Raw genomic sequence first — 26,810 nt, forward strand, 5'->3', positions numbered from 1 at the left:
TGAGTTGGCACTGTTATTGGCCGGTTTGCCAGAAGATTTTAAAGCAACGATTATGGCTCTAGAGAATAATGGAATACTTATAACGAGTGATTCTATTAAGGTGAAACACCTACAAGATGTTAGTTCACATTTTACCAAATCAGCAAATTTAAACACAGCAATATATTAGCGAATAGGGCTCCAGGCAAACAATTTAATAAAAACTAAGGCAAAACGGGTCTCACTGTAAAGGTGGAAAGCCCCCAGGGCAATCAAGGAGGCCAAAGTAAGGGTAAAAATACTGCTATTCTTGCATGTTGCTCTTCCAAAGAAATAAAGAGGGAGGCATGATTTTTGGACTCATGTGCCTCGGTCTATTTAACTAAAAACAGTTACTGGTTTGTTAATTGTGCTAAGAACAGTACTAACATTTTAACAGCCAATACCAATGACCTAGAGATTGTGTCTAAAGAGACAGTGGTCAATAATGTTAAATTAGTTGGTCAGAATAACGTGATTCCTGCTAATGCTGTGATTAATGCTCCCAATACAGCAGTAAACTGGTTATTATTAAGTAGAACTATGCAGAGAGATTGTTTTTGACAAATCTGGATAATTGTCTGAATGACTGCCAGAATAACTGACATGTCTAATCAACTTGTAGCGACTGGATCTAAACATAATGGATTTTAAATCAATTAATTTGTATCATCAGAGGCTGGGACATACGAATAGGAAAAGCTTGATGTTGCTTCCAAGCATGTTAAGAGAACTTGAAAAAATTAGTGCGTCTAATCATCCGTATATATGGAAGACAAGCTTTCTACTTGTTTTCTTGCTTGTCATTTAAATATAGTACAAGGAATACCAGTGAGATTTTGCAATTGGTCCATAGTGACTTCTGTGGACCAACTGCAAAATCCGTCTTTAGGAAAATGTAAATACATTTTTACATTAATAGATGACTAATCAAGGTTTATGTTCACATATTTCCTATCCGAGAAAAGCAAGTAGTTGATTTTCAAAAAAACTTAAAATGTTTGTGGAAAATCAGAGATTTAAAAATTAAAATGTTGACAACCCATAATGGCACAGGGTACGTAAACAAAAAGTTTAAAAAAGTTTGTTGATAATTGTGGTATCATTCATGAAATAAAAGTTAGTCAAAAAGCAAATCGTACCATTTGTTAAAAGCTATGTGGTCTGATGTATGTTTGTCTAAGCAATATTGGAGGGAAGCAGTGAATACCGCCGTATATCTTCTCAATAGGTCTCGTACTAATGTAGTCTCTTGTAAAACTCCCTATGAGGTTACAGTAGGTATACAGAGAAACCCAATTTATGACATATGAAAGTTTTTAATTGTGAAGCTATGACGCAAGTCAAGGAAATTACTTTTTATGGGCTATGGAGAAAATATACCAAGAGATATAGATTAATACATCCGAAAATAAAGAAAATAAGTTTGACTAGGAATGATTTATTTTTGAGGATAAAAAACTGGGTAATGGCAAAATAGTAGAGCCAAAACTAAAGCCAAAAAAAAGTGTTATATGGCCTGTTGAGGTACAGAAGGTTGAAGAAGAGTCGAATAGTAAAACAATGATAGTATAAAAAGTGAGGAGTTTGTTACAAACGAGGAAGAGCCCCAGGAAGAGTTAGTTGGTTAGCCCATGGTAACAAGAACTGGTAGGGAAGTTCTTAAGCCTGGGACCTTGACAGTTATGAAATATATTCAATTGATGAAAAGATGATTCAATAGATGAAAATATAACGTAGGGTCAGAGAGGGATGTGTCTTCTCGTACATACAAACTAGAATAACTGCTGTCATTCCTGATTCAATAAAAAGCAGCAAATGGTCATATGATTGGATTATAAAAACGTTGAAATCGAAGTTGTTGGTTTATTGGAATATTGAAGATCCGTTAAGATTTGCTAAGAACAGCATTGAATAGCATCTACATTAAAAATTAATTAAAACATTGTTCACCAGGTTTATTCTGTAAAACCAAAACTTGGTAAATCTATTTTCTATTTTCAAACCGTGAAATCTGAAGAACAGAGAAAGAACAACACCGACATCACCCTGTAATGGCTCATAGCACATTCGAAATCCGGCTCGAAGGACCAAATATTCGGGGGAGTACAATATAACTTGAGAGAAGATTTTCTCTAAATAAAGGAGGTCACAATTGCTTAATTATGCCACTGGAGAGACTTGCACAATATCAAATAAGCTCATTTAGTAGATACAAAGATAAGAAATTGAAATGGTTGGTGTAAATTATAGGAGATCATTGCTGTCTTTATTTATATTTAGTTTAATCTTATTTTACTCACTTTTGCTTCTGTAACTGTTTATATACCACTGAGTTATTTACCATTATATACCACTTAATAACCGGCAGGTGCAAGATTTAAAGGAAAGTACCAAATTCCTACTGTGAAGTGTAGACGAAGGAATATAATGGTCTAAGGATTCTTCTCTCGATCTGCGACCGAGCCAATCATTAAAGTGCAGTGTAAAATATACTGCTTTCAAGATAAAGGAATATTAGAAAAGACAATACTAAGATCTTAAGACCATCTCAATCCCTTTGAAACACTTTGGGACGTCTTAAATAATTAAATTTGGATCCATCTGTTACTCAACATCAATAGGAATTCTTTAAATCATTAAACTAGAGTGGTTGCAATTTCCTTCAGAAATTCTAAAAAAAATGGTTGACTTTATGCCTAGGCAGTCTTAGTTAAAAGATATTCTACAGAATATTAAGAAATGTGTTTATCGTTATGTTAATAAGTTTATGTTTTTTATAAAATAATAAAAGTTTCCCTACTTCTACTCGACCTTCAAAATTATTTATTTACTAAAAGCAAAATTTTGAACAGAAATAATGTGGGTTAAAAAATAAGTAAATATAACTTTAACTCAGATTCCAAATATTGAAGGCTGCAATAATAGCGAGGAACCAAATATACTCGTAATTTTAAAAAGTTTCCATACTTTTTTTTACTACTGTATGTCAGGTTATAAATATTCAAATAATAAGCAAACGATCACGTGAAGGTTCTACTAAGACTAAGCTCCTCCCATAGATTGACGTGGCAATCCAAGATGGCCGCAAAAGCAATGTACCAGGGAAATATAAAAAGTTTTCTTTGGAAACTTGTTAAAATTAAAATTTTTATTCATCTGCGTTATTCAAGTATAAAAACTAAATATTAAATGACCATAATAATTAAAAATACAATAACTATTAAATGTACAATAAAAATATGAAAAAATTAAAAAGATAGCCACGCCCCTTGTTTTGTTAAAGTCACATGATCAATAATATAATAATAAGCAAATGGTCTCGTGATGACTCTAATAAAATTTGGAATTAAAGTAACTATGATAAACTAAAAGTTAAGTTAGTTTTTTAACCCAAACTTTAAATTACCAAAAAAAGGATCACCAAAAATCACAAGAAATCACAATAGCAAGATGCACAAAACATTTATCAAATCTTTCAACTACAATTTAAATATTGGTAAATACAAAATCAATAATGCAAAATAAATAATCAAATATACAAATTTTCTACAATTTTGTGCAGGAAACAAATATAAAAAGTACCATAAAAAAATACCCTCTTAACGTAATATAAATAGCTACTCAACTTGTTTCTTGCACAAATACTGTTAAAAAAAAACAGGAAAAAGATATTTACCTATAATCGCCTCAATAGTAATACATTTAGAATCAATTTCTCTTGCAAACTCCCTCACTGCCTGATTGGGATCCTCGTAAGTATGGGGATCAATGTAAGTCCTAGACGAGCCACTTATACCAGTAAACAATGGGGTAGTCACTAGAGGAAAATATATTTTTATTTAAATGAACCTACTATTATATAAAATTAAAAAAAGAAAAACGAAAAAAAAAATTACCATTGGTATGGGTCGTGACAATAGGAGGGTTTTCCAAACTGGCGTGGTGAACTAAAAGGGGGCGCAAAACGAACAAAACATTAAACAAACATAAATACTTTAACAAAATAAAAAAAAAAACAAAAGCAAGAACATAGAGACCCAATACCAAACGTAAATGTTTTCACGGAATTAGAATTATTTTTTTAAATAACAATAGTATGATATTTGCAAATATCACACTATTGAGAAAAAACACTATTTTTTTTCTATATCCACTCTACTCTATATGTTCAGAAAGTGATTCTTTCCATCCATGTGCAAAAATGCAAGAATTTAAAGGCTCGTGGAAAAATAATTTTAATCCCTGTGAAAACATTATTTTGAAATCTAAATCTAGACACTACTTACTGTAAGTAACTACCAATCCTGGGGTAAGGGAAGAGCATGAAAGTGCAATTTTAAAGGATCGTGTTAGATTTCTAAATTTGCTAATATTATCTAACCTAAATAGTGTTTTTCTATTATATAGAGGGTTACTTAGTAAACCAAAATAGAGATAATTAGTAATAATTATTAGGTCTAGTCAGTTTGATAAGTTACAATATTATGTTTTCTGAATTCCCTTGCATAATATTTTCCAAATTTTTTTAAAGGATATATTATACTGAAAAAAAACTAATTTGGCGTTTTTTACTTTAAAAATGCTTAATTATTTAATAAGGGAAACCCACCCTTAAATCTAAAATAAATACTGGAAACTTCATGAGACCAATACAAATCTAAAAGGGGAAATTCAGTGAACCTAATTGTGAAATGCATCTAAACACACCACCTAAATGTTTTTATGTGCCACACACCATTACAGCTAATCATATTCATAAAATTTCATAAAAAAAAACTATTTTTAATAGAAATGTTGAATAATTTTATCGTTTCCTAACCTTAAAATAAAAACTCAACAAAAAACTTACCTTCACCATTTCTATACTCCAAAGTGTCACAATCACTGGGTTGCTTCTTATTACACTCATCATTCGATCTGGATCTGATGAAGACCACGGTAAGCACAATTACTGCCACGAGCACCACAACTATAACCACGATCCCGCCTGCGACCAGTTGTAGTCTGAACCCTTCTTCAGCACCAACATAAGCTAAAACAACGTTTCTTGTTATATGTTCAATAATTGCACACTTGGGACTTACCAGTGTTCAAAACCTGCCCAGTAGTCTTAAACATAACTGGTGACCAAGCTCCCCAGCCTCTTGGTGTCTTAGCCCTGACCTGTAGTCCGTATTCGGTTCGTTGTTGAAGTCCCGTTATCGTTGCTATTAGTGTTGTGGTCAGGAAGCTGGTGGAGTTGCTGTATTCTTCGTTACGAGGGAACCACCTTGGGATAAAAAGAGAAGTTAGTTTACACGAAAATTTAAAGCAAATTCCTTATTTAAATTAAGAATCTTCAGTGAACACAAAAAATAAATTTGAATAAAAGGTCAAAACATCTGAGCACTTAACCACGCACTTATTACGATTTATTTATTTATCAAAAACAAATAGGATGTTAACAGGCCAAAACCCGAAGGTACATCCACAAACTACAAAGTGTTTCAGGTGTACCTAACTAGAAAAAATACAAGAAAGTGCTAAGTTCTCTTTCTATGTAGAGAGCGACATAATAAAGCTACAGTAAAAAATATGAAATTATATAAGGAAAGCATACGACTTTACGGCGAATTCCTTGCTAAATTTGTTCTATACAAACAGACTGGAAACAAATAAGAATTTCGAAAATTTTGCTGAGGTATATGGAAAGGTATTTGAGATATTAAATAACTTGAATCAATATGATAATTAATTATTTTATGGAGAAAAAACATGTCTGTGTAAGAGCGCCATGTTTCAGAATATAATTGATATTTAGCTCTCTAAAGTTCTATTAAATTAGCATATAAGTTAAATGTACCAGTAGTTTTATCGTCTAAAAATCTTAAAAACGTATTTTGTATTGTTTTCAATATATCTGGTTAAATAATTTGAATGTTTAAAAACAAATAAAGTGTAACAATTTGACATAATATTTATCTTATATACTGCATTTGCATTTTAATGGATATGGATATATCTCAACTCTCTATGATTGTACGTATTTTATTTTTGTCTTCTCCATGACGTTGTTAGAAGATTTTTGAATCTTATTACAATGTAAAAAAAAATATTTGGCAATAATTACATAAGATACAACAAAAGACAAATATTGTACAAGTCCAATATATTAACTAAGACAGTCTCTCGATTTGAAACTATTAGTCTCTACCCGCAGCGAATATGTAGTATGCTTACATGAAAGTGCAAATTTTATGAAATAACGTTCTTTACAAATTAATCCAAAAAGTATACAAGTTATATATCATATTCTTTAAAAATCTAAATAGTAATCATATTATATTACCACATTATTTTATATTTAACATTTTAGCTTTTTACCCGATTTAACCTTATTATATTAATTGTTTTAAAAAGTCAGTTTTGAATTAACTCTGTACTAGATTAGTCGTTTTCTATTTGAATAAAGTTTTTTTAAAAAACAAGTTTTGTGGCATCACTATATAATTGGCGCAGTCGGTAGGATAAGCGCGGTTTAATTAATGGTTTAGGCTCTATTTTTAAAGGCATAACGGGAATTTTCAAAATTCTAGAATATCTTCAGAAAAATGAGCAACATTTTGAAAATCAGATTAAAATGCAAAACTCAATCAATAAGCAAATAGCAGAAAACTTTAATAATACAGTTCAAAGCATATTGCACAATGAAAATCTTTTTAAATTAAGAATATTGCAACTTAATCAAAAAATTAAAGAAAATAGTAATTTTAGAGATATTTTATTTGCCAAAGATATATTCAATCAACTTATAATCTTATATAACTCCATATTAAATCCTTACAAGATATCGAAAACTCAGTAACCTTTTGCAAACTTGGCATAATGCATCCCAGCATAATTAAACCTAAAGAACTATTTTTAGAATTACAAAAAATTGAGAAACAGTATCAAAATCAACTCCGACGTTCGTTCAACTTTTCGACGTGAAACCCGAAAATATACTAAACTTTGAAAATACCATAAAAGTTTCTTGTCAAATTAATCTTAACAATATAATATATTTTTTATTACTTCCAATTGAACACACAAATGATTTTAAACTCTATTATTTACTTCCTATTCCAACTCAACATAATTCAGATTTCCTTATAATAAGTCCAAAAATTAAATATCTTCTGAAATCCGAAAATGATAAACAGACCTCTGAATGAAAAATGTGTCGAAGGTAGACCGTACCATTGTCCAAAAACGTTGCAATCTACGTCTAATGTACCTTGTAAAATCAATATTTTAGTTAAACAAACAACACAATCATGTCATTTTCATAAACTTCAGATCCCAGAGAATCATATAGAAATGATTTCAGAATTAAACCAATTGTTCCTCGAACCTGAAAACCTCGAAGTTCAATGCAAAACTCAAACGACCGTGAAGAATCTTAAAGGAGTCTTTCTAATTAAGGAGGGATTTTGCAAAATTTTCTACAGAAAACAAATGCTAATTTTTCAAGAAAAAAGCTAAGGTAGCCCTCTAGTCCTTGACGCCCCGAACTTATAGTTCAAACCAGAAAATCTCCCGAAGTTTCACATTCAACTAGAAAACTTGCATCTGGATACGCCAATGCTTAATCCAATAATCCCAGTGGAAGAAACCTCATATTTAAGCAAATATTACATCCTAAGCCTATGGACAATCACCCTGTATATAGGCCTACTAGTGGCAGTATTGCTTTTCCTCATAAAGAAAAGAAAGGTGTACAGAAACTGGTCCAAAACCAAGGACTAAGATCCTTCCTTTCAGGATGTTCCTCTCCAACTAAGATGTCCGAGAGTAAACCTTCCAAAGGATGCTTCATTCTAAGAGGGAAGGAGTTATATATCAAATTCTTTATAAATCTAAATAGTAATCATATTATATTATCACATCATTATTTTATATTTAACATTTCAGCATTTTACCCGATTTAACCTTTTTATATTAATTGTTTTAAAAAGTCAGTTCTGTACTAGATTAGTCGTTTTCTATTTAAATAAAGTTTTTTAAAAAAAAACAAGTTTCGTGGCATCACTATATAATTAGACATATAACTATAGTAACATAGTAACTATATAACTAGACATTTTTCTTTAAATTCTAATTTTAATAATTAAATTCTAATTGGATTGCTACTGGCCACCATGACCAAATATCCACACCCACTCTCTGTTGTCCGCCATTTTTATAGCGGTTGTGTCCTTTTGATGTTGGTCACTCGAAACATTTTCAGTGTTGCCAACAAAATATATATTAAATAAAGGTAATAAAGTTGACGATGCTGACGTTTGGCATGTGATCTGTCATGAACTTAAATATAAAAAGTCATGACTCGTGTACTTTCTTCACTCGTAAATATCGAAATTTTTTTCAATCGAAACTATATATGACTTCGCAGAAGGATATTTTCCATGTTTTGGAAAGCTTTCCTCTAAAGAGTATAGTATTCGTTGTAATATTCGTAAACGAGTTGAGTAGTAGTAACCAGTAAACACAATTTTTAAACATTTATACCTTTTTTCTGTGCTTTCCAGTTGAGTTGTTGTTTAAAACATTAACCTATAGAGCTTCTCCTTTGCTGTCTCTTAAATTTCGAATTTTCCTTTTTATAATTTTATTTAAATAATAAAACTTATTTTATATTTTAATATATTAATTAGCTTATTTGTGTTTTATTTCTGACCATTTTCATTGACATTATTCTTACCCATATCCTAAATTAAAACATATATGTCAGATATTAGAATTGTTCAAATGAGTATAATATAAACCAAATGATAGGGTTTCGACTTTCAATAACTTTTGTTTTAAATTTTAAAAATTTAAATGTAGACCATAATTTTTATGGTATTAGTAACATTTATTTATAAGCAAGATTTTTTTTATTATAGCATATTCGGAAGATATAAATTTATGAGAACAATAAAACACATATTTCAAAGTGCATGGATCTATGCCAGGTTTATTCAAACTTCATAAGTTTTAACAAAAATCTTAAGTAAGTACAAAAAAAATATCAGAACAAATGTATGATTCGTACCAATAATCTCATTGTACTGTCGACTCATACGAATCGTAAGAACCTTTTCGCATTCGTATAAATTTGTATCGTACCGTAGAGTCCTAGTTCTACCGACTACGTTTAGGTTGTATTGGCAATCTCAATTCGTATGTATCGTATTCGTACTATTGGTATCATGTTATATAAATACATTTATACAAATGTACAATATGGCGCATGTGAAGGTAAATTTATACAATACGTATGTCTCTGCGTTTTATTTATCTACGACTTAATTTTAGTACGAACAATACGAATCACTAAGTTAGCACGATTCGTACAATTCGAATAATAATAAATATTCGAATCGCCCAACTCTACTACCAAAACCTTAAATGTTTTGTTTCTCTACAATTGGCACCACTGAAATTTGTCAGAGTGACCAACATCGAAAAGACACAATCTCGCAATTAATTGATTGACGCTTCAATGGATTGGCAGTCCAGGTATATTTATTAATTTGGTGACCTTAACCCATTAACTCCCACTATACCGTTCATCACAAAACATGAACCGGATTCAAGGTTATGTATTTGTAAACAAACCGCCATGCCAGTGTGACTTTAACTGAATTTATTTATGCAGTTAAGACCCAGATTAATTGTGAATTAACCGCAAAAAAGTATTTTGAAATACAATGTTTGTGTGCAACCAAGTTCGTTTTCCGGTGATTTTTCTTGTAAACAAAAAATGAGCAAAAGGTACCTTGATTTTATGTAAAGTGAGAAATATTGATGATATATGTCTTATTTTGTGATTATATTAGTGAAAAGTGACTTTAGATCTGTCGTGATTTATCATACGATAGGAATTAGTGTATGTATAAAAAATGTGTTTCTAGAAAATATATTATTGTCATATTTTTATATTGCAAAGTTTTATTTTTAGGCGGAAATATGATCCGTCAAATCCAATACACAGGACGCTGAAGAACTACTCAATATACTTGCGATAAAGAAGGTCTTTCAACAGTTCGAAATATTGGTAGGGAAGTCTTAAAATAGGGAGGTTTAATCTATTTTTCAAAAATGATGAAAAAGTGGTTTTAGGTGAAACAAGAGATAGTGATAGTGCTAACGAGATGTTAGTGGAGATGCAAAAAAAAGTTAAAATTAAAAAAAATCAAAAACATTAAAGAAATAAGTAAAAACTGTGCGAAAATGGGAGCCTGGTAGACTAGAAAATTTTCAAAAAGTTTTTAGTGAATGGGCACCCATTGATTATTTTAAATATTTCTTTAGCAATGAAATAATGGAATTCATATGTCAGGAAACAAATAAATATCCACGTAAAGGGTTTTACGATATCCCTATCACAGTGGATGAAATATATAAATATTTTGCAAATGTAATTTTATCTGGCTTTGTTTCAGTAGCATCCAGACAAATATATTGGGAAATAAGAGCAGTTACGTACAACTCACTTCTCAATGCCCAGAAACAAATTTGAAAATATTTATAACTTTGTATATTTTTGTGATAATCACTTAATGGACAAAAAAGATAAAGCAGCAAAAACAAGGCTTTTAATGAACCACCTTAACAGCTTGAATGAAGAATATGAGCAACCTTTGATAAAGTACTTTTCGTTAGATGATGCAATGGAACCGTAAGCAATTTATTAGAGGTAAGCCAATACGAGTTGGTATTACATTTTGGTGTCTTACCACTTTTGATGGTTACCTGATAAAATTCGGGAAATTTGGGAAAATAGAAGAAAACACAGTTGGAAGCAATGTCCAAAGAAGCACTTTACCCAAAGAGAGTATTATCTTTATTATTAATTACTTTAATTCTCTTCCTCTACTGGATACCTACTCTTAAGTAAAAATTAACTTTTCAGTGTTGGAACAATAAGGGCTGACAGCTAGAAAAAGCTCCACTAAAAGAAGTATGAAGGGACAAAAGTTATTACAAACATTATAATCACGGTTTGGCACTTAGTCAGATAACTATAGCATCAAATTTAAAGTATGAAAGCATTTTTACAACCAATGGTCTCTGTACTCACTGGTCCAAAAAGAATGGTCAAAGATTGCTATTGAGCAACCCTCTGTCGTAAGTTACTTCAATAAATGGGTGGTGTAGACCGTTTTGATTAATTGCGGGGCTTTTATCAATCGAAAATTAGGTCAAAAGATGGTATTGGTATATTCACTTTTGTCTTAAAGGAGCTATTGTCAACATATGGTACCTACAAAGCAGATTTTCTATAAGAAAAGAAAACTTGTCACTATTAGATTTTGTTAGACCGCTTGTCATATTTATTCTACCATCACTACCCAAGAGAATTTCACCAGACATTTTATAGGTGCATATGTTATGTAACTATATTTAGCATGTAAAATAAATAAGCTCTTTGTAGGAAACTGTTTGCAATTTTTAATTTCCTATTTTCACATCATATGATATATCAGATGTCGAAAAAAATACACTTAAAAGTTTTCAAAAATAAAAATAAAAAAACCTTTAAATAAAATAAAGCAAAATAAAATTTAAAACTAAAAAAAAATAATTCTGGGCATTAATGAGTTAACCAATCTACTATATATTCGTTTGCTCAACTTTTATATAATAAGTACATTCCTGAGCAATGTATATGTATATGCTATATATTTAGCTTGATATCCAGCTGCATACCCCAGAAGCAGGTTATTTATTAGGAGCATTATTATTCTCCTCCATCATGTTACAAGCTTTCACTAGAAATATTCTTTAATTCCTCATTATCTTTTACAACTTTGCTTAGCTGAATCTAGAAATTTGATATTGTAAGGAATTGAAGAATACGAAAACATTCATCCACATCAATACAGTTTTGAGGAAGTCTCTATTGCAGATAATCAGGAAGTGAAAAAGTATAGTAAATGACAAATAAGTAATATAATAAGTAAATAAGTATAGTAAAGTACAAAATTAAAAAAAAAAACGGACAAACAGCGCAGAGAAACTAAAAAGTGAGACTTTGTAATCCTTGAACTTTTAGGCCTGTCACATTTTTCAAGACATGGATTTTGGAAGGTTCAACATATGGGATCCTTGAATCCAGTAGTTAAGCTGCTTTATTACCAACCTCTATCTGGTAAAAGCATCATATCTGGTTTTTGATTCAGTTTAATAACATACCTCATTTTCTAAATCTTTTTTGCGTTTGTATAGTTTAGAAGCTTATATAATACTTATGATCTACCTAGGGCGTTTAGTGTCTTAAAAAGTTTACTAAAGCTTGGACTAAAACCTTTTTTCTGGCCTTTAGGTCTTGTATTAAATATTTTGACAAATTTTACAATTCATTACTTATATCTTCGATTAAATAGACAAAGTATTGACTAAGTTTAACACTTTTGAAATCAATTTCTCCTTAAGATGAGAAACTAAAAAGATTTATAATTTCTATTACTCACCTGACTTCATAAGTCTCCACTTGGTCACTTTCCAGATCTCCATCCGTAATCGGCGCATCCCAAGCCAAAGTAATCTCCGTACTTTTTACTGAAGTCACCCGAATATTAGTAATACTGCTTGCCACAGATGCCTCCGTAGTCACTACCACGTCCGCGTACTCTGGATTATTCATCGTCAAGTGAGACACGCCGTTTTCCGCAAATATCTGGAACCTATAGGTGGTTACAGCATTTAGGCCGCTGATGTGAATACGAGTTTCGTTAAATGTGTCGGTTGGAGGGTTGTACTGAACCAATCCGAGGCTGCACGCGTCACACCTGATTCTATACATTGTGTCTGATCTGCCTCCTTGGTTCTCTGGAGGGAGCCAGCTTAGAATCACATTGGATTGGTCTACGAAGTTTACCGTGAGGTTTTGTGGTGCTGATGGGGGTTCTAAAAAATAGGCTGGTAAAATTTTTATAAAATTTAATTAAAAACAGGTCTTACGTGTGCAAGATAAGTTTTTAGGATCTGCAGGTGCTCGATAGTATCCAGTGATGCACCTACATTCGGATAATCCATAGTCTGGCCCTTGAGAGAATTTCGGGCAAGGGAAGCAAGGGGTGTCGCCCACTTCCGATTTGTACGTGCCTGGCTGGCATACTAAAATGAGAATATTAAGAAGGTGTTTAAAGAATATAGAAATATTAACTGACCGTTGCAAGTTTGCTTATCCATATCCGGTTGAAATCCGGCTTTACACTTGCAGCCACCACTAGGCAAAGTCCACTTTCCATCCCCTTTGCAGAGGTAAATGGGTTGGGAGCCCACCACTTCGGCATTGCTCACACACGACCCCTGTGCCTGTTCGATGATGGTCACTTCTTTTCCTGTGGGAGTAGCAGGGAACCGTGCAAAGTTGATCGTCACTTCTGGGCAGGTGATATAGTAAATCTAAAAATAAACATGTTAGGGATAGTGTCAAGGTTTCGATGATGTTTTTACTTTGATGGCAAGTAAGGAAATACAGGCCCCTTGGTCACGGAAGGCAAAGTAGACTCCCTTTTTGGTAACAGGGATGCTCTTCACTTCGGTATTGATGTTGACCTCGCTGTTTGAGTTAAAACGACCTTCTCCTGCTGCTATTCGACCTGAAAGAGATGGAAGGTGATGAAGAAGTGCAAGAACAACAGGTGGAAAAAATTGTGGTGGCTACAAATATGTAAATCACTTATAAAATTTTTCTAAATATAAATCCAGCAACATGATTTTAAAATTGTTTTATTTTGCCCTCTGGATTTGCCTTTATAGACCAACGGAGTCATCTTGAAAAATATAAAAATCGCACTCGTCGAACGAGCTTAATGCGCGGCAGGGCGGCAAAATCGGATTCGCACAGCTCCTTTATAAGGGTCGCCTTTTTCCGACTCTCTTTCCGTTCCTTCCACATCTATTTATTTTCAGTTTAATGCTCAATGATTTACGTTCCCGTTAATACAAGTAGTGAATTATTTCTCTTCTCGCAGTCGCTAGAAGTAACGAAGAGAAAAGGCTTAACCGTTTCTGAGATACCTACTTACGCGTCTATCCGAAAGAGATTTATCTGTTTGGATTTTTTTTTCTTGTTTGCATATCGCGCAGAAATGTCTTCTTAATGCTATAATTTATCGGGATCTTAAATATTATTTGAGACAATACGTAAACTTCTATATTTTTCTTAGTCGAGAAACAGTTTTCGATTTTTTTAGAAAAAGTAGCGCACTAATTATGATTTATATCTGAAACCATAATTTATATTGGGGTAGAATTCATATTTTTTAAATTATTTATTAACTGATATTTAGCTACCAAGTTTGTAAACTGGTACAAAGGTTATTTGACATGATTTTATTACATTTGTTGAAAATAATCCTACAACATCCTTTACTGTCGTATTTATTCTTATTTAATTTATGTTTATAAATTTAAGGATCATCGATACCTAGAAAGTACCCACAGATCGTAAAAAAAATCTTTTTCAAGTGGTACTTCAAATATTTTACAAAGATTTTAATTCCCACGCATACGAAATTCAAATATTTCAAACAATAAAACCAACAGACAATCGTCTAACGTTTTTCTGAAACTTTCCTTGAGAACGAGATCCATATTTATAATTTGTGGAGGTCTGACGAGGCGCACTTCCATTTATCCGTCTATACTAACAATCCAGCTTCACCAACAACCATTATATAGCACAAAGGTAACAGTATTATTTGACTCAGCAATTGAACAAATTTCAAGATGGTGCTACTTCAAAACACGCCAAATCAGCCTTAAGCTCTTTGCAAAGATTGTCCGATTTGTTTCCGATACAAGTTATTTCTAGACGAGGAGATATTGACTGGCCTGCAAGATCGCCAGATCTAACGGCTTGCGATTACTTTTTGTGTGGCGAAAGGTCTTTATTATTAAATCAAGAACCATTCAGAGTTTTGAAACGTAAATAATTGAAGACATAGCTAATATTCATATTATTGTTGTGAAAAGTCTCCACGATAGACTTTAAGAGTATATTGAAAGAAGGAGAAGCCATTTAACTGGAATTATTCCTAATAGCTTTTTATTGTTTTACTGTATTTTATTAAAATTAAATTAGCTTTAACACCTTAGAGTGTCAAAAGGTCTTAAGTCAGCTCCCAAGGACCACCTTGTATTGCCCGTTGGCATAAGGGCATAAGAACCATTGTTCCTAGTTAGTAAGAAGTGAAGTTACCTGCTTAAGAAGCAAAAGTGAGTACGAATTAAGTTAAATTAAGTATACATAAAGGCAACAAAGACAATCCATAGTTTACACCTGCCATACTGGATAACGGTTCCACTTTCCTCTCTTCTCTTATATAAGCTGTGGGCTCTAGTACTCTCCAATGAGATAATTAAATAATTGTGTTTCCCTCTATTTGGGTAAGAAGCCATATTTTTTATTTACCTACTTACTATATCCTTTTTCTCTATCAATTTGTTTCCTAAAATTCACATACATTTCGAATACTATTTTATATATTTACATATTGAAGAAATACTCTAAGAAACAACTAACCCCCTTACATTCCCTCGGTAATATTAATATAATAAATCAATTTGAAAAAAAATCTCAATTGGTTAAAAATTACTAATAAATTTGTTAAAGTAAAATAATATTTCTGAAAATTATAGAAATTTCCAGTCTAAGACTTAAATTTGGTCAAATTTTTCTTTACATTCTTACTAATTTTCCTGCGTTTCTGATAAAGTGTTAAACATGTTATTTTTAATAATGTTTAAAAAATTGTTTTGTTTTTTTATTAAGGTTAATTTATTGGTATATAGGCAACTTTAACTAAAATTCAATTAAAACTTTACAATTAAAATGAACGGAAATGTAGATAAGAATATAAAAATTAATTGTTCATTTGAAACTTTAGCATTAAGGCAAGTGTTTTCGGATTATTCAAAATTTATGACATTTTTAAGCTTTTTTTTCAATTACATATGTAATACTTATATATGAAATTTAAAAGCTATTATCTATTAAAATCAGGTTTTAATATTGGCTATTAAGGGATTTTGAATTTGTATTTTAATAAAAGCCTTAAAAAAAGTTGGTATTTTACTTTTTGCAAACTGTGTAAGAGACACAATGTATGTTTATTATATTTTTATTAATTTTTTCTTTTTTGCTTTTCATTGCTTTTTTTATCATCATATATATGCTGGTAGTATTAGTTTAAAGCTTTTGTCTTTTTTTCATTCTTAATTTACTTTATACTTAATATCTACTAGTTAAAATTATTGCTTGCTTTTCCTCTTTTTTTTTCATCCGCAATCTTCTTATCTATTTTTTATTTTTTAATTATTTTATTAAGTCTCAAGTGTAGTAGTAATAAAACCCTAGACTGCATTTTTTAATTTTTATTTTTTATTTCTAAAATGTACTTAAAACTATTTAAAACTTATTTTCATAAATTTCAAATATTCCTGGAAGCATCGAACTATTTACATTCACCCGGTATCTGATTTTCGGCGCGGCCATCTTGTATTGTTACGTCAAAATGTAGGAGGAGTTTAATCTTGAGAGAATCAACACGTGACCGTTTGTTTATCCCAAGATAATTGATCACGTGGTATAGGCTGACAGAATAAAGGATATGTCCTGAGTTGTTATTATAATTAAGAATTAACACAAGAGCTTATCAAAAAGTATTTTTGATAAATTTATAAAAGTCGGAAAATCGTACTTAAATAAAATTTTTATATATAAAGAAATTCGTAAATTCTTTCTATAAACATACAAAGTAAAAACAAAATCGCTTTAATAAAAAAAATCTTAAAATTTAAATCTGAATTCTTAGCTTTTCATAAGCTTCCAGTGGAGCTTTATTCTTTTTATTTTTATTTAACTTTTAATAACTAATTAAAATGTGTATGCTAAAGTGGAACACTTTATTAATTGCATTACGACAGATCACAATTAGTTTTTCTTTTGCTTTTATTAATCTCTTCTTCTGTTTTTTTTATTTTTAAATTTAAAGCGTAATAGAAACGTACTATATCTTTTAATAAATTCCAAAGCAAAGATTCCAATTTAAGTTTTATATTATTTTTAATTTAAATTTTGACATCTAATATTAAAAAAACAACAACAAAAGGTCGGGATATTCCGTAAGGTTTCAAATATGTAAAAAACAAATTTGTTAAAAATTTTAAAGTCTTCAGGATTTCGCTAAGATATGAATTCAATTTTTTTAAATTTAAATGTAATTTTACACGTAAACAATTTAAAAAAATATCAAAGATATCAATAATCTGAACACTTCCCTTAATCAATGGGTAACTAAAGATACTTGGGTCATCGTCCATCATGGATAAAAAATTAAGTGGTTCCGTCAATACATCTTACAGATCTGCCAAAAACTAAAGAAAAATCTTAATCCCCTTAAGTTAAATTCTTTATATTATTACTAAATTCCTTAATGTTTTTAGAGTTTAAAGATTTAAGTTCAACTCATTACATACACTACCGCTCAAAAGTATTTGCCCATATATGACTGTTTTAAAGTTATAACTAAAAATAATAAACCCATCAGTTATTCTTATGAAACGGTTTATTTATAACAAAATGAATTTAAACAAAACATTTTTCAATTAATTAAATTTAAGAAAATCAAATTTTGGATTCATCTACATGTCCGCCTCGATTTTTAATAACAGCTTCACCGAGTTTCGGTAGTCTTCTAGTTCATTTGTCTAAAGTTTCCTGAGGTATCTTGTGCCATTCTTCTTGGATGATCCTCCACAAGTCTTCTTTTTTGATGTGGGGCATGATTTTCGCACTTGTCTATCCAGTTTATCCCACAGTAATTCGATAGGATTGAGGTCCGGTGATTGTGGGGAGCCATACCATAACTTTCAGAAGATGTTGCCTTTGTAATTGACCTAAATATTGCTTGCACAATTTCGACGTATGCTTGGGGTCATTGTCATGTTGAAAGATGAAGTTTTCCCCAATTATTCGAGTACCAGAAGGAAGTACATTGTCACTTAAAATTGTTTTGTAACCCTCTTTTCGAAGAATTCCCTCTATTCTAATTAGATCGCCCACTGCAGATCCTTCGAAACAACCCCACATCACCACCGAACCCCCACCGCGTTTAACTGAAGCCACCGTACAGTTCTCAGCGACCCTTTCATTGGCACAACGGCGAACAAAAACTCGCCTCTTGGTTCCAAAAACCTCGAATTTCCACTCGTCACTCCAGAGAACTTTCTTCCAGTCATCAATGGTCCATTCTTTGTGTGATTGGGTCCACTCAAGTCCTTTCTTCTTATTAACATCCTTCAGTAGCGGTTTTGATACAGCTAAACGTCCTTTAAGACCAGCATTATAAAGTCGCCGTTTTACTGTCGAAACACTGACCGCTTTTTTACACTCCTTGTTGATTTTTGCTGTGATTTCAAGGGCGGCAAGGCGTCTATTGCGTTTGTAATTATAATATTTAAATCCTCCTTTGGACTTGTTGCCTTTGGCCTTCCTGATCGAGGTTTGTTGCTAATAGTCTCTTCTCTGGTGATTTCCTAACATTCACAATTAAAGAATGTTGAAAAACCAGCAAAGAAACAGTGTCAATAAGCAAGCGAAATTATTTACCAATGTTACACAAAATCAATTCTTGAAGACTCAGTCTTTTAGACTTTTTAAGACTTTTTTTCTCAGACTTTTTAAATACTCAGTGTTTTTCAACGAACGATAGTTGATAGGTATGCTGTTTAAGCATATATGCAATTTACAAAAGAGATACAATCTAAATATAGGTATAAAGATAAGATTTTTGTATCTAATTTAAAATATTAAAAAGAATACATGGTGGGCAAATACTTTTAAGCGGTAGTGTATTTTTATGTATACTTCTTGGTTCATTTAAGTTTTAGAATTTTAATAAAATTCCAGTTTTTCCAGTTAAGTTTCCCACATTCTAAATTCTCCGCACTAAAAGAAACAAAACACATTTTTTAAAATTTCCAGAACTGAAAAATTTCTGCGATATTTTTAGACTAGGAATTTCCATATATTTCAAAAATATCATTTTTATTTCTCTACCTTAATCAAATTTTACACAAAATAAAAACAAAATATTCTACGCTTTTACTATTTGCTTTTGCCCTAGGGCCCCTTGCCAAATAAAATAGCCCTCCCTCTGGTCGAAATTTATATTGTGTCAGCTGTATCCAGTTATCTAGAAGAGCTATACCGTCGCCTTCCCTTTTTTTCCCAAAAAACGAGATATAAAAAAAAAGAATTTTACACCGTTTCAGCTTTTCCTATTTTTATAGATTTATTGCCTCTGTCTAAGGACACACAGTGTTGTTTCTTCTTATTTTAAATTTAAGGAGCGACGCCAGATGGCTCGGGCGTTTTTATGACCGCCGAGGAATATTCAGTTTGTATGTGTTTTATATTCGACACATGGATCACTGTAAAACACGGATATGCGTTGTAAAACTTAATGGAATTTATATGGGAAGATTTGGATGGAATTGAACTTTTCAGTTTAAGCCATTTAAATTTACATCTACAAACTATTTTTGCTAAATTTAGCAGAACAATAAAACTTATAGTATACATATTCTAAGAATGATTTAAATACAGCTAACATTTAATTATTATAAATTTTTTTGAGCAAAATTTTATTACCAACTTTATGATGACAAATAAATAATAACATTTTAACGAATACATTCGATTTACTTTACACTATCCTACAAAAAACTGCACAAACATTATACGATTCATAATTAATAATTTCATAAAAAACTAATCAAATAATTTAACATATTTATTCAATAAATCTAAAACCAATAGCATTTCATATTTTAAAACGAACTGTCCCCAAGTTTAATTTGCGAATTTCATTTATATAAAAACTCTGCAAATTGGATCAGTTATTGCATTTGTTTTCAGTTTAAATATCATTTATAATTTATATACTTGTCCATAATTTATTTACATAAGCTTTAAAGCTTTTAGAAAATGAATAAAATTGGTAAAAAACCTATTGTTACACAATATGGTAATTTGCTTTGGATTTTATTTACACGGTCGGCTACGAACCGGTAACAAATGACTTTGAAGTACTATTTTATTATTTGTAAATATTGCAAAGGTGTTGTTTATGAGCCGCAGAGTAATATACATTAAAATTATGCATAATTATAGTCTGCAGATGTTTTATTATAGTTTTAACGCTATACTAGAAAACTTAATTTACTATGGGATTTTTGCATAACATCTCTAGACATAATTTAATTCCATCTTTAAGTCTGGTAATAACTCACTATACTAAAGTTTAATCGGCGGAAGTATAGGGGTGTTTAATTACTTTTTAAATTATTTACTTCTTAAAGGAGCTCTGTATTTTTTATTGCCGATTCTAGTAGAAGAATAAAGCTCTAAGTAGAATTGCTCCAAAAATAAAATTAACATTTAATCATTTGATCCATATTATTAAAATCATTTTTTAAGCTGCTAATAAAAAGACTTAAATGTAATTAGAGAGATTGCCATAAAGACATGAATACATTTTATAAGGATGAGAATTGATGACCTATGCCATGACGAAAAAAACTTTTTTGAATTGCTTTTAAAATTATTTATTTAGTTTTTTTTATTTATTTATTGCTGCTAAAGAAATTGCTTTACTCAGAACGGCTAAATTCCGTCTTCTAACGTTTATTAGCAGAACAATAAATTTCCAAGTATAACTGTTTTTGTTGAAAGATATCTTTGAATTGAGGGTATGGTGATAAGGTGAGTTTAAGCATACTTTTATTGGTTGCTGTTCTTAGGGCATTATTATTTACACGACTTTCGTCTATTATGTTGTTGGCAGGCAGGTTTAGCAGAAGAATAATGCTTTAAGTAGCAGTAGAATTTTTCTTTAATTTGAAACCTGGTTGTGAAAATGTTAGTGAAAACGAGTTAACTTTAGCAAAAGATTAGAAAAATTACTACAATTATATTAGATTAAATTTTATTAAAATGTTTAACTCTTGACATATTTTTCGTAAATTTTAGTGCCAAGTTTAGCAAAAGAATAAAACACTGTAAGGAGAGCATCACTACGAATATAAAATAATTTTATTTTTATTATATTACTATGCAGACAACGTATATTTGGATTTAAGATAGAACAAGATTATTTAAAACTTGGTTGATTTAAGGTTTTTATCTATATTTCGTTGCAACTCGAGCAGAAAAATACAATTTTAAATAGAATAGATCTTTCCTCTACAAACTGTTTTTTACAAATTTAATTGGTATATTTTGGCAAAAGCACAGAACATCAATAATAGTTATTTATATAAAAAAGTGTGTCAAATGATCCATGCGACAATTTCTTATTAATAAAAAAAAAGAGAATTTTACACACGTACAAAACATACAAAAATTTTGTCTGCTAATGAAGAATACAAAAAAAATCAAAAATACTAATAAATTACTTTACGCAGTAAAATTATATCTTATATTTCAAATAAACGTCAATTTCCTTTTTACGCACTAGTTCTTAGCCCTGGGAAGAGTGTAAAGTGAGTACTTTACGCACAGTAGTAGAAAAAATACGTTTACGATGACACTTTACAGTGTAATAACCCTCTATAGTCATTTTCGGTTTTCTGCTAAAAGTAGCAAAATAATAAAAATTTAAGAAAATACTATTAGAAGATTTTGACTTTATAATCTAAGTTTAGCAGAAGAATAAACCTTTAAGTAAAATTGTTCTTTAATTTAAAACTTACTTGTGAAAACGTGGATGAACGAGGGGTAATGTGAGCAGCAAGTAAACTGATCAATTCCACTTTTAATTTTAGCAAAAGAATAAAACATATATCACCGTTTTTTTGGATTTTTTTTATAAACACCATATTTTTTAATAAACTATATTGCGAAATTTAGCAAAAGAAAAAAAGACTAAGAAGGAAGCATCAAAATAAAATTAAAATAATTATATTCTTATTATACAGGGTCCTGCAACAGTGCGTCGTTTTCCATAAAGCCTAAAAAAATAAGGTTAAAAATTTCTAACCTCTGGGACCTGATAGCGCATATCTGGAAAATATTTCGAAGTATACAGGGTGCTTCAAAAAAGTAGGGCTATATAAGCAGCATTTTTTTAAATGGAATGCCATTCTTTTTATTTAATTTTTTAAAGACCGCCTTAGGCTATCTAGGATATGCACTGAATATAGCTGCTGAATTTTACAACTCAATACGTAGAATCAAAATGATATTTTCTGCTCGCAATAAAAACATTTTTAAGAGCAAAAAATAAATAAAAAAAAAACCTTTCAAGCAGGACGACCAAATCAATATCAATATTCCCTTTTATAACTATGTGCACTGCGAGCAAACAAAATCTTAAAAACGACGAGGCGCGCGAAAAAGGGACGAATATTAGATTTCGCATTTTGCCTCTGTATATTATATTTTAGATTCGCCTTTATTGGGCGATTTCGCGAAAAATGTCGGGATATTTCCTATTTTTCTCCGATGTCGGGATTTACGCAAACACTACAAACAAAAATGAGGGAGGCCGTAAAATTGAAAAGGGAGCGCGAATTGCTTACGGACTTTGTTTTGAATATAAATTGCCTTTATAACGTGTTTTTCAAAAAAAAAATAAATAAAAAATGTGCAAATATTCTACCTCGGTTGTCACCTAATCTGTCAATAACGATATTGAAATATATACTGTAACCAATGGGTCGTAAATAACAACATTGTGTCGATAAAACGTCATGTAGAAAAGGTCGCTTGGGTTTTTATGGGTTTTGCATTGTTAATGTCTTTATTTGTAAGCGCGAAAATTTCTTTCGTGTTACGTGGTATTACGTGAAAATTAGGGTGTACGGCTTGTTTTCGTTAAATTCTTGTTAAACTTAATTAACGTTTGAATATATTACAGTCCACCCGATACCTTATGAAGTCGGTGTGCTGAAGTTATAAAAAATAAGGGTTTTGCTACACATTATTAGTCTTTGTATGTACAACTAACTAATACATTGTGTATAAAAAATAAATAAAAATAGTGATTCTCCACTTTTGTACCCTGTAAAAACAAGAATAAAATATACACACATCAAAATGGTCTAGGGAACACATACAAATATGTTAATATTTTTGAGAAGATTGGAAAAAAGTTAATTATTGCATTTTTTTTACATTATAAGAATAAAATAACAATATAATGATTAACTTTTTTTTTGTAGATTATAATTTACTCATAATTTAGGGCCCAAATAAAAATAAAGAACAAAATTCCATTTATTACCGTTTATTAAAAAAAATTATAAAAATAAAAATTTACCAATTACAAATTAAACTAGTAGCCAGATGGTCCACCTCTATTATTAATAACACTTTGGCATCGCCTAGGCATACTTAAAATTAAATTATTAATTAATTCTTGGGGCAACTCCTCCCAAACATGTGTCACAGCAACACGAAGCTCCAGAGCGCTTTGAAAAAAGTCAAATCGTTGAAGAAGTTGCCTTTTTAACCAATCCCAAACATGCTCAATTGGATTAAGGTCCGGTGAAGTAGAGGGCCAGGGTAGAAGATTGATTTGAATTTCCTCAATAGCGATTCGTACAAGCCGTGCTCGATGTAGTGGAGCATTATCTTGTTGCGACAACGAATTTGGGCCCATTTCGCGTAAATATGGAAAAATTACAGGCAGTAGTATCCCTATAACTTATTCCAGTCATTGTATTTTCCACAAAAATGAGGTTCGTTTTTCCGTCAAGTCCACCCCAAAATATTAGTGATCCTCCACGTTGCCTTACTACTTTCCGGGCATGACGCAAACGATTTTCATTTCCTTCCTCTCTCCAGACACGAATTCTACCAGAATCAGGATAAAATGAAAATCGAGACTCATCCGTAAAAAGAACTGTGGCCCATCTTTCTTGATTCCAATTAACATGTTCTTGGCACCACGTTAATCTTGCCCCTCGATTTCCTAAAGTTAACCGAGGAACCCTTAGGGGTCTTCTGGCATGAAGTCCTCTCTCATGCAAACGGTTTCTAATAGTTTGACCTGAAACCTCGACGTTATGCACTCGTGAGAGCTGCTGAACCAAAACAGAGGCTGTTACCGTGGGATTTCTTTCAGCTTGCAAAGTTATAAAACGGTCTTGGGAGGTGTGGTAACTTGCGGCGGGCCTTAATGCCGTTCTCTAACATCATTTGTCTCTCTATATCTTGTCCACAAACGGTTAATTACACTGGGAGATGTATCCAAAGCTCTTGCAACGTCTCTTTGACTTGTTCCTGCCTCAAGCATTCCGACTGCTCTTAGCATTTCCTCTCGAGTTAAATATCGTCTTTTCATTTTTATTAAATAAAAACTAAATCACAATTGTTCGGTTAGAACCACAGAAAATGCGATATTGCGTTAGAATTTAAAAATTATAATCTGCGTTATTTCGACAAAATGTGCAAGTAGCAAAAAACGTTGTTCTGGCATGATTTTTATCAAATATTTATTTTACTTCGTTGGTATCTTAATATTAAAGGTAGTATCTATTCCGTATAAAAATATAAATATATAAAAATTTATAAGGCGAAAAAAACTATTTTTCTAATTGTTCCTTAGACCATTTTGATGTGTATATTAGTTGTCACTTGGTTTTTTTTTTAATTTTTTTATTGAGGTACTGAAGACTAGAAACAAAATTATATTTAAAAAAAATAAAAAATTAATGATCAAATACACTAATATAAAAATAAATACAAAAGACACTTTGTTTCTCCACTGTTGTCCGGTAGTGTATATATTTATAGATGTCACCAAGAGCAATGTTTTGTTTTAACTTAAGTATGGATTTTTTATTTACAAATTTTAATAGACAAGTGTCTGGTCTGATGATACCTTTAAGGCGAAACATATCACCAATTGAGTAAGTTATACTAAATTTACTATGACACGGTTTTATTTTGTTTAATGTTACAACTTAAAGCATCAATTTTGTGAGCTACGGATGTTTTTGAATATTTCGTGGTATTGCATAACAACAAAGTTGAAGAGCTTGTTTTCATTAAATTCTTTTTAAATTTAATTGGCCTTTTAAGATATCATATAGCAGCAGCAAAATATATATAAATATATTATATATATATATAATATATATAAATATATTATTAAATATATATAAAATATATATGTATATATAGCAGAAAAATAAATACAATTACATTACGCTTAGACTATTTTAATTTTATTCTAAATCTGACTAGTTCATTTTTACAAGTTATTTGTTTAAATTTTATTGGCAAATTTAGCATAAGAATGAAACTATAAAACTATAAATATCAGTTAATGGAGCCTCAGCTCCATTAACTGATATTTACATTACTCAAACAATTTAGTGATCTGATTATTACGTGAAAATTAGAGTATATTTTGTTAAATTTCTTGGAAGAAGTTCTTGATTCTTAAATGCATTTTAGTACAAACGATGCGTTATTTAGAGTAGCTGCAGCAGAAAAAAAATAAACGGAGATACGCTTAAAAGAATTTAAAGTTAAAAGTTTCCAAATTTGTGTTTAAGAAAATTTTGCAGAAGAATAAAACTTTATTTAGAAATGCTCTAAGTTATATTTAGTTCTCTCCTTAATCTGTTCTAATTAATTAGTTTTTTGCAATTGTTTACTAATTTTGTTGCAACTTTAGCAAAAAACAATAAGTAATTTTAAAATGAAACAATGAACGTGAAAATGTGTGAAAACATGTGATACTTTAGCTACAGATTAAAATGTAACAGAAAATGAAATAAAAGTAAAATTTAATTTTTTAGCACGGTATTATGCGAAAATTAGGATGTGTAGCTTTTATTTCTTAAGTTCTTACTATTTTATAAAGATTTTTAAATATAATGTTATTAAAAGCAACTGTAGCAGAAGACTAATAAAACTTAGTTTACACTTAAGTGGATTTAAGTGTTTATAGGGTCTAATAATTTTAGTTTTACGGGATTTACTCCTTTTAAAAAATTATTTATTGGAAGAAAATTAGCAGAAGAATAAAACTGTAGATAAAAATGCTCTTTGCCAAATCAAAGCATTTTTAATTATTTTCCAAATTGATTAATTATTTAATGCATATTGCACAATTTTAATTAAATAATTATTTAATTTTCTACAAATGTTTATTATTTTCTTTGCAACTTTAGAAAAAAACGAACTTTAGTTAAACTTAAAATTAATATTAATTGGAATAATTTGCATTTTAATTTAAATAAGTTTAAAATTAAACGATGAAACAATGAATGTGAAAATGTTTGAAAACATGATGTTTATTAGTAAGGCTGCGATTTATTTCGACATTTTCTTCAATCTGACGATTTACTTTTATTTTTTTCAAAAAAAAAAACGTTTTTAGGAGAAAAATTAACATAGTTCTAATAAAACAATCTTATTCTCGATATAATTTAATAGCAATTTTAGCAGAATAATTAAACATAAATTGACATAATTTCAAACATTTAACTTTTACGTGGAATTTCTTAATCACTACTTAAAACAAAAAGAAAAAGAACAAAATTTTACTGTAAAATAAATCTCCAAAAAATCATATTTCAATAAAATAAAAAAACCATTCTGGCTACAAAAATTGAGAGATATTCGGAGGTTTATGAGGAACATATAATTAAAATATTTCGTCTCAAAATATTAGGACGAAAGTGCTAACCTTTGTTCGTAAATTACTCATTTTCGAAAAATAGGGACATATTTTAAACTCATTTAAAATAAT

At 30.4% G+C, this 26,810-nt stretch overlaps 1 protein-coding gene across 11 annotated transcripts in view; it reads right to left on the minus strand.

The window, feature by feature from the left end:
• LOC126750645 (ephrin type-B receptor 1-B) overlaps window positions 1-26,810 on the minus strand; it is a 515,677-nt gene that overhangs the window by 15,872 nt on the left and 472,995 nt on the right. For 7 of the 11 annotated variants that reach the window (XM_050460307.1, XM_050460306.1, XM_050460304.1 and 4 more), the window contains 8 exons: window positions 13,489-13,634; window positions 13,200-13,437; window positions 12,991-13,146; window positions 12,501-12,936; window positions 5,106-5,290; window positions 4,871-5,053; window positions 3,918-3,968; window positions 3,698-3,838 (listed from right to left, as the gene is read on the minus strand). In XM_050460307.1, coding sequence (XP_050316264.1) covers window positions 3,698-3,838; window positions 3,918-3,968; window positions 4,871-5,053; window positions 5,106-5,290; window positions 12,501-12,936; window positions 12,991-13,146; window positions 13,200-13,437; window positions 13,489-13,634 — 1,536 coding nt within the window. Of the gene's footprint in view, window positions 1-3,697; window positions 3,839-3,917; window positions 3,969-4,307; window positions 4,326-4,870; window positions 5,054-5,105; window positions 5,291-12,500; window positions 12,937-12,990; window positions 13,147-13,199; window positions 13,438-13,488; window positions 13,635-26,810 lie in introns of all 11 variants that reach the window. The other 4 variants (XM_050460308.1, XM_050460303.1, XM_050460302.1 and 1 more) reach the window with 2 other exon arrangements.

Source organism: Anthonomus grandis, chromosome 2 (assembly GCF_022605725.1).
Source record: "Anthonomus grandis grandis chromosome 2, icAntGran1.3, whole genome shotgun sequence".
Lineage (NCBI taxonomy): Eukaryota > Metazoa > Arthropoda > Insecta > Coleoptera > Curculionidae > Anthonomus > Anthonomus grandis.